At 40.9% G+C, this 9,327-nt stretch overlaps 1 protein-coding gene across 1 annotated transcript; it reads left to right on the top strand.

Moving 5' to 3' along the window:
* The first annotated feature begins 2,759 nt into the window (after nucleotides 1–2,759).
* Nucleotides 2,760–3,441, top strand: LOC130866512 (60S ribosomal protein L15-like). The gene has a single exon (XM_057758016.1). The coding sequence runs from the start codon at nucleotides 2,781–2,783 to the stop codon at nucleotides 3,393–3,395; it is 615 nt and encodes a 204-aa protein (XP_057613999.1). The 5' UTR covers nucleotides 2,760–2,780; the 3' UTR covers nucleotides 3,396–3,441.
* The last annotated feature ends 5,886 nt before the right edge of the window (nucleotides 3,442–9,327 follow it).

Raw genomic sequence — 9,327 nt, forward strand, 5'->3', positions numbered from 1 at the left:
CGATGTGACTGGCATTTGCCTACAAATGTTGGTTCATTGTTTTCTTGCTTTGTGCTTTTGGAAAAAAAATCCATCCACATGACTTTGCTTTTCATTTGTAAAATAAAGATAACAATATTTTTTATATATCTTTTTATGAGAATTGACAGTGATGTGTGTTTGGATTAACATGTAGACACAGTGGTTGTCCTCCCTTTTCTCCTTGCTGTTCTGTTTTAAAATTATTTAAGATTATTCTGTTAAGATTAGTGGAAAAGAAGGACCAATCAAGAAGTCATAGACTGAACACAAATTGAAAATACTCATTCTGAGAGGTGATTTTTAATTTGTTGTGGAGATCAAGAGCTCTCATTCATTTTCCCTGATAATATATTATGCACTGACCTGGGCATGATTTCCAACTTAAAGAATCTTTTCTGTTATGTGATTGGTCCGGGGTCTTTAGGCAGAATAACAGCCAGATAATTCTGTTACCAATGGTAATAACAATTATTTCAGGCTTTATTTTTATCTTGATGAGGGACACAAAAATATATTTATGTATTATAATGCAATGCAAAAGAAGACTTTCAGAACCAAACATGCTATTTCATTTCTGTAAATCCAGCTGTTAGAAAGATAGAGCAGGTGAGTTCAAAGACAGCCTGAACTACCTAATGGGAGCCCAACTTAAAACAAGCCCTCCCAAAGCAAAAACATAAAAACCTACATTTTTAAGATTTTATATTGAAGTCTATTCCTCCCAAATATATGTACATTAATAAGCTAACATATATGTGAATCCTAGATCTTGAATTAAGTTACTACACTGAAGGAAATGACTTTGGGAAAGGAGAAAATACTATAATTGGCAAGATTGAGGAAAAGAAAGGCAATTCTGATCAATGTCCTTTGAGTTGCCTGCACTGCTTTCTGTGGAGTAGCTCTGTGGAACTTGTATGGAGTTTACTATACATGACATTAATTGCTCTTTTTCTACATTTGTCAAAGACAGAAGTAGCAGAGAAACTTTTGAGAAAGTGTTGTCATTGTACTTATTCCTAAAGATCAGTGCTGCTGTCAGCTTTGGTCAGAATTTCTATCTATCTATCTATCTATCTATCTATCTATCTATCTATCTATCTATCATCTATCTATTTGCAGTGGGCAGTGGTAACTGTGGAGACTCAAAACAGATCAAATATTGGAGACTAATTGATAATTGAATGATCACCATAAATTGGAACATCCATATCACCCTTCCAAATCATGCTGTAATTTTTCTTTCGCTACCATGTCTTCTCTGAGAAGATATGGACCCGCTTCTTAAACCATGAACTAGGATAAATATCCCTCATAAAATTGTCACAGCAACCAGACAAGCTGACTACCACAGGAATGGTGCCAGGACTGGAGTTTTTGATGTAATAAATCGGACAGTGCTCTTCTTGTGCCTCAGAACTGGTCTCCAGAAGAATATGGAAGAAGGGTTGTTATGTCTTACACCATGGTTCCACAAAAGAGCTGAAGAGATCAGAAATTGTGTAACAAGAGTGAATTCCCTGGAGACAGTCCCCGACTGTCTATGAAGCAGTGACAGCAAAACCTAGTTTTCAACAGGGACCCCGGGATTTTGGAAATGCCAGAAAATGTTAGGAAAAAGTGAGGCTTCAGAGATTAATCAGTGGTGCTCTTCCAGAGGACCCAGGTTCAAATCCCTGCCCCCACATGACAGTCCACAACTGTCTGTAACCTCACTTCCATGGGATACAAGACTCTTACACAGACATACAGGCAAAACACCAGTGCACATAAAATAAAAAAGAATCATGAAGAAAAAGTGAAGGCAGAAGGAGAGCTGGCCCAGGAAGGAGGCCGTGTGTGCTGCGAGTGACTGGACTGTGGGTGTGGGAATACCCAAAACCACTGTGGCTCTTAGTTGATGCCAGCACAAGCTCTAGATATCAGATGTAGAACTTCTGGGCTTGGGGTTTGCCATTCCACATTTTCATCTTACCTTGTCTCATCCTTCCCTTGCTATGTTCTTCTTTCTCCCCTTAGGAATGGAGATATTTAGTGTCATTGTAATTAAAAGCACAAAGCTTGGTTATTTTTATTTTTACAAGGACACTCAAATAAGAGTTTGCCTTGAGTCTCAAAAGAGACTTGGAATATTCACACATTTCAATAATTTACCACTGTGAGGACTCCTGAGATTGAACTGAATGCATTTTTCAGTATGACATAATCATGAACCTATGAAGTCCAGGAGTAGAATGCTAGAGTTTGGAGGTAAACTATCAGTCAGTGGCTCATGTGTTGGAGCACTGGTCCCCCATGGTGGTACTGTTTTGGAAGACTGGAATAGGAAGTGAGTTGCTAGAAGTTGGGCCTCATGCGTTATAGCTTGACCTCACTTTGGTCCACGGTCTCTGCTCCCTGATCTACCAAGATGTAACACATATAAACCCACGTTCTTGTCTCCACAAATGCTGCTACTACTGACCTTATTTCTTCCTCCAGCGCCACTTGAATTTTTATAAAGTATGAGTTAGAATAAATCTTTCTCTCCATTAAGTTGTTTCTCTTACAATGACAAGAAAAACTGACTATAAATACTATCCTCGTTGATGAATGAGTTCTCAATTTGTAGAACTTGTGAGGATACTTTTAAAAGATTTATTATTTTGAATTTTTCTTTTATATTTAACATTGTAATTACATAATTTTTCCTCTCTCCTCTCCCTCTTTAAAATTCATGGCCTCGCTTTCCTCTGGCGGCGGCCATCAGGTGAGCCAAGATGGGCGCGTACAAGTACATCCAGGAGATGTGGCGGAAGAAGCAGTCGGACGTGATGCGCTTCCTGCTGAGGGTCCGCTGCTGGCAGTACCGCCAGCTGTCCGCGCTGCACCGGGCTCCCCGCCCCACCCGGCCCGACAAAGCGCGGAGGCTGGGCTACAAGGCCAAGCAAGGTTACGTCATATACAGGATTCGCGTCCGCCGTGGTGGCCGCAAACGCCCGGTGCCCAAAAGTGCGACCTACGGCAAGCCTGTCCATCATGGTGTGAACCAGCTAAAGTTTGCCCGAAGCCTTCAGTCTGTTGCTGAGGAGAGAGCTGGACGCCACTGTGGGGCTCTGAGAGTCCTGAATTCTTACTGGGTTGGTGAAGATTCCACATACAAATTTTTTGAGGTTATCCTCATCGATCCATTCCATAAAGCTATCAGAAGAAACCCTGACACCCAATGGATCACCAAACCGGTCCACAAGCACAGAGAGATGCGTGGGCTGACATCTGCAGGCCGCAAGAGCCGTGGCCTTGGAAAGGGCCACAGGTTCCACCACACTATTGGTGGCTCTCGCCGTGCAGCCTGGAGAAGGCGCAACACTCTGCAGCTCCACCGTTACCGCTAATACACGTAATGTTTGTACAATTCATACCCAATAAACAATGGAGGACCGTCAAAAAAAAAATTCATGGCCTCTTTTGTCATTAATAGCTGTTGCGCACATGTACGTACATGCATAGACATTTATATTCCTAGCTGTAACCCGCTCAGTCTGTATTGTGCTACTTGTATATATGTTTTCAGGGCTGACCATTTGGCCTCGAATAACTAATTGGTGTTCTCTTCCCTGGAGAAGACTAAGGAAACTTGTCTTTGCAACAGATATAGACCATTACGATCAATCAAAATGTAGCTGTGGAACCCAGTCCATAGATACATCCAGAAAACATTCCAGCACCTAAGGATAAGGGAACCTTTCAGAATAAAGGCTTGTTAAAGTCAGGGAATAGTAACATTGTAAGAGCCAGGGAATCAGGGAGTTTGCTGTGAGACTGTGTCTCCTAGTAAAGCCAGAAGCTATATCCAAAATAGACAGGGGAAAGCACACAGGGTCTTAGCCTTTTTTTTTTTTTTTCAAATGAACAGACCTAAACTTTCCTAAGGAAATGCTGAAAGATATAAGAAAATAACAATATAATTCCAGCTCTTTCATGGGTTCAACGTCTGGGCCTAAATTCCTCAGATCAGGTCCCCTAGAAATTCGAAGTTCTGAATTTCTGTATTGGGGATGGAAATATAATTTTATTAATAAGATTTGTCACATCTTTGGTTTTGCCTCAGACTTCTTAAATGTATTTTTTTTTTGTCCTGAGAGCATCCACTTATGCTACTCATGAATCAGAGAAGAATGATTTCTTGAAGTAATAAAGAACTTTCCTGTGGTGGGCAGCACAGAGGCCAGGTCTTCTGCTTCTCTTTTATATACTGGTTCTGTTACAAGTGGGGAAAAGCTGAGTCTTTTCTCCATGACAGTTCTGAATGCTTTTTTCTCTCATGAACCACCCTGATTCTGGGATTTCTATTTGTATTACCCTTGGTTTTGCCTGGTTCTTTTGTTTGTTTAATTGTTTCTGTTGGCTACTATCCAATCCTAGGTTGCCTCTCTCACATCTTAGACATCAAGAGACGACAGTCTGTCTGGGACTCATCTATAAAGAAGCTTGCTTTTCTGGGTTCTTTACTCTGACCTTTATTTACCTGACGTGGTTTGCTCCTTCCTCTCACACCGAAAATTTGATGCTTTGGGGTTATGGTAAGAGAAGTGCAAGCAATCTGGGCAGGGTGACCCCAAATTTGATCCCCATACTACCCTGTGGATAATCCCGACCTCACCCCTCACTCCCTGCCAGCTTTTCAGGAGGTCAGGCGAAAGGGTTGCTGACGTCAGTCTGGGGGTGGAGGCAGGATTTGAGCTGCCCTCCCTGTCAGCTGGTGTTGGTTTTCACGACAGATGGTGGGTGGTGACGTGTCTTTATTGTCCTCCCTTGCCTGCCCTAGAGGGAGATTTCGTTTGCCAGCAAACGTGCTACACTTCCCGAGGAAATGGCATCTGCCTCTGAGGGCATGTCCAGCAGGCATCTCTGCCCTCTCCTTTGAATCCTTTGGTCTGAAAGCAACTCTGCGCCTTATAGCACGAATAATAAAACCCCAGAGACAGATACTGGGATTCAACCTGAAAAATCAGAAAAGCAAACCAGCCAGCCACAGGCTCTTACCTCTACCTCAAACCGAAATGACGATCCCGCCTCCACAAATGCTCAGGATGAGACTGAGAGTGAGACCTGTCTTCTCCTGTTTATATTCCTCTCTAGAGCTGCGATTAATGGCCTGCATCGCCATTGCCTGGCCTTTATGGCTACCAAGTGTGACTGCTGGGATTAAATGTGTGTGCAACCACAACCTGGCCTGTATGGCTGACTAGTGTGGTTGCTTTGCAATGACCTTCAGGCAAGCTTTCTTTCTTTCTTTTTTTATTTTTCGAGACAGGGTTTCTCTGTAGCTTTTTTGGTTCCCATCCTGGAACTAGCTCTTGTAGACCAGCCTTGGCCTCGAATTCACAGAGTTCCGCCTGCCTCTGCCTCCCAAGTGCTGGGATTAAAGGCGTGCGCCACCACCGCCCGGCGCAAGCTTTATTTCTTAAAACACAAATAATATACCACTATAGTGCCGCTTTTATTGGCTTTAGGAGCCATAGTATTGGGGCATTTAACCTTCCCTTGGAGTTATGACAGACACAGAATGATATCTAACATATAATTGTATATATACAATATATAATTATATCATGATATATAATTATAATAAACAATATTAGTATAAATTTTTATACCAAGACTTTTTGATAAAAGTTAATGAAAAACTCAAAATTTGCTAACAATCATGTGTATAGCTACTAAGTTATTTCCCCCTTTACTCTTCTTCTTTGTCGTAATAACTGTGATAGCATCCCCTCAAATTAAGTGGAAATGCAACTTTCAGATAAAAAAAGAATGAAAATATGTATGTATGGTTTTCCGACAGCTCTTTCTTCTCAGCTGTTAGCAAGCATAAGATCTGTGCCTTGTGCTCTTATGGGGAATGCAAGGGAATTAGCAGACATCTGCTTTTTAGGAATATGTCAGCGTATTCATATTTAGTAGCTGTCTTGCTTAGTCTGTGTCAGCTTGGCACAAACTAGAGTCACTTGGGAAGGGGGAACCTCAGTTGAGAAATTTATTCATCTGATTGGCCTGTGGGCTTGTCTGTGGGATAATTTCTCGATCAATGATTGATGTGGGAGGGCCATGTTTGCTGTGCACAGTATTTCCTCCCTAAGATGATGGACTCAGAATGCACAGGAAAGGAAGCTGAGCAAGCAAGAGGAAGTGATGCAGTAAGCAGCATTCTCCGAGGTCTCTACTTCAGTTCCTGCTTCCACGTTCCAGCACTGACCTCCCTCAGTAATGGACAGTGATCTGGGAGTGTAAGCTAGAAAAACCCTTTCTTCCCAAGTTGGTTTTGGTAAATGTTTTATCACAGCAACAAAGGACAAATTAAAACAAAAGTTATGCTGAGCACGGTGTATATGTTTTTAGTAAGAACCTCAGAAATAGTAAACTTATTTTCTCCTGAGGTTATAAACTGAAAACAGTAATTTAACAGATTAATAATAATATTTTGAAGGTGAAGATAGAAAAGGTGGGGAAACAGTGGCATAGAAAGGAAAAAGGCAAGAGTCATGTAGTTAGATAAGAAAAGAAAGGTGTTCTCTGGGAATTAAAGAAGGCAAATGTTTGTAGAAAAAGAATGCCTTGGAACCCATGACCAGAACAGTCACAGGCCCTAGGGGAGAAACAACTATTATTCTGGATAAACAGACATAACACTGAACTGACTCCTAGTGAGATGGTCATGATTAGAGATCAACGCATCCTTCAGTCCTCATCAGAGAAACCTCTATATTCAGTAGAGGGAGGTTCACACAGAGACACACAGCTGGCCAAGGTGTACAGAACAAGAGACTTTAGAATTCTCAGGCATCATTAGAGAAAGAGAGGACAGGGAGAGTGTAAGAGAGGTGAAGAATGACCACAAGAAAGCAGGCTCTTCAGAACACAGCAGAGCAGTCGCTCATGAAGACATAACGGCCGCAATAGCATTCACAAGACCCGTGAAAGCTCAGGACAGACCAAAAATAAATAAATAAATAAATGACCAGCATGGAGATGTACGGAAAACTTCACCCCTAGCCGTGGAACTACTGGCAATTATTAGCTAGCAGAAAAAAAGAGAGATGGATTTCTCAAAGAGTGTAGCCTCTGGAAAGCCGACCACACTCCAGTGGGAGACAATACATTCAAGAATATTTGAGCAGCATAAATTGGTATTGATAGGGTTTTATTTCCTTGAAAAAGGACATGAAGCTGGGTGGGTAAGAAATGGCGGAGGAATAGACCTGGGAAGAGTTGGAGAAGGGGTGAATATGATCAAAACACACTTTATGAAACTCTCAAAAAAGAAAAAAACAAAACCACAAGAACATCTTGGAGGTGACGAGTAAAAGGGAAAGTGACGGACAAGGGCGGTCCCTACATACAACTTTTCTCATTATTGAGGCAAAGTATTTAAGAGAAGAAAAATAAGAGATGGCAGATTCATTTTAATTTGTGGTTTTAGTGGCTTATTGCAGTCAGCAATGGCTGGGATGATAGGGTGCAGCTCATGACAGCAAGATTAAGTAACTACAGGCAGGACTCTACTATGACCCACAGAGGCCTGTCCTCAGGAACCTCTGCGTAGTCATGACCCACCTCCTAACAGTTCAACAGCCCTCCCAAATAAACACCACAAGCTGGGGACCAGGAGTTCAATCACATGAACCAAAGGAAGCCATTTCACATCTGAATCCTAACACCATCAAATATGAAAGTACTTATGATACAGAGACACTTCAAAATTATAATTTACTTTTCTCTGTATTAAATTAGCATGAAAGTGAAAACAGTTCTCTGGATTCTAGAAGCTTTTGATCTTTGTGGCTAAAATTTGAATCTCTCATTAAGATCTACATAGTTTATGAGAACTTGAATTGTCCCTGTGCCTTTGGGTTACTGAAGTGACCTCTATGAAAATGCTTGTGTACCAATGGAGTACTACATAGCAAAAAACATAATGACATACTGACTTCTGCAGGCAAATGGATGGAACTAGAAAACATCATTTTGAGTGAGGTAACCCAGACTCAGAAAGACAGTTATCACATGTACTTACTCATAAGTGGTTTTTAAACATAAAGCAAAGAAAAACCAGCCCACAAATCACAATCCCAGAGAACCTAGACAACAATGAGGACCCTAATAGAGACATACATAGACCTAATCTACATGGGAAGTAGAAAAAGACATGATCTCCTGAGTAAATTGGGAGCATGGGGACCTTGGGAGAGGGTTGAAGTGGAGGGGAAAGTCAGAGAGGGGAGCAGAGAAAAATGTAGAGCTCAATAAAAATCAATAAAAAAAACGTGTGTACTTATGTAGTAATATATTGTGGCACTTGTCTGACTACTTAGCAAAGAATTGTAAAACAAAAACCAACAATTGTGGCTTGAGAAGTTTAGAAGTCTAGTTTTCACTGATTAAAAAAAATCTCAAAATAATAAATAAGATTGATTGGGAGAAAATATACAGCACCAAGGACTCAGAAACTTAGTTTCTCACCAGTTTAAACATGTAGCTTTTATTTAATCTCAAGAGCTGTTGCTCTAGATCCTGCCCTTATGGTTACATTTGAGCCATATGAGGACAGAGACTAAGTAGTGAGGGTAGACATAGAGAGGGCAAGGGCAAACCTGCAGTGTGAGACCATAACCTGTGACTATTATCAATGGTCTGAACTTAGTCTCGGTTGCAAAGGTGTTGGGCAACTGAATGTCTGGCTCCCCTTTTTCCTATAAGTAAGAACAAAAAACAAACTAATGGATTTTAACTATCTTTCCCATAACTTGACTATAATTAATAAAACCTGACACATGGCTTCTTGTTGGCAATATGGCAAGCGTTATTTTGATTTTTAATGAGAACACTAGGTGTCTAAGTGAACAGTAGCTGAGTCGAATTCCAGCCTTTCGATAACTGATTTCCTCTTCTAGCCACTCTTTTGGGTTACTTGTAAATATCGTAGTGGGAAGATGGAAGCACATGACTTTCCTCATTATAGCCAGTGACCAATCACAGCTCAAATCCCTCCAGGAACTTCTGTGTGTTTGTTATTTTGGGATTTTATGTTTATTCTGATGGTAGCAACTCTTTATTTTTTTTAAATATTTTTATTTCTATTTTTTGAGGATTTCAGGAATTTTAAAATTTAGGCAGGGTCCTTTTACTCCGTTCTCTAAATGCTCATATACCCTTGGTTAGAGTTAGCTGGAAAAAGAGACTCTTAGGTCCCTTACTTTGAGCTTAACAACTGTCAGGAGCCAGAGTGCTGTATCATGTCATTATTTTTAATACAAGTTTAGG

The sequence above is a fragment of the Chionomys nivalis genome, chromosome 25 (assembly GCF_950005125.1).
Source record: "Chionomys nivalis chromosome 25, mChiNiv1.1, whole genome shotgun sequence".
Taxonomy (NCBI): Eukaryota; Metazoa; Chordata; class Mammalia; order Rodentia; family Cricetidae; genus Chionomys; species Chionomys nivalis.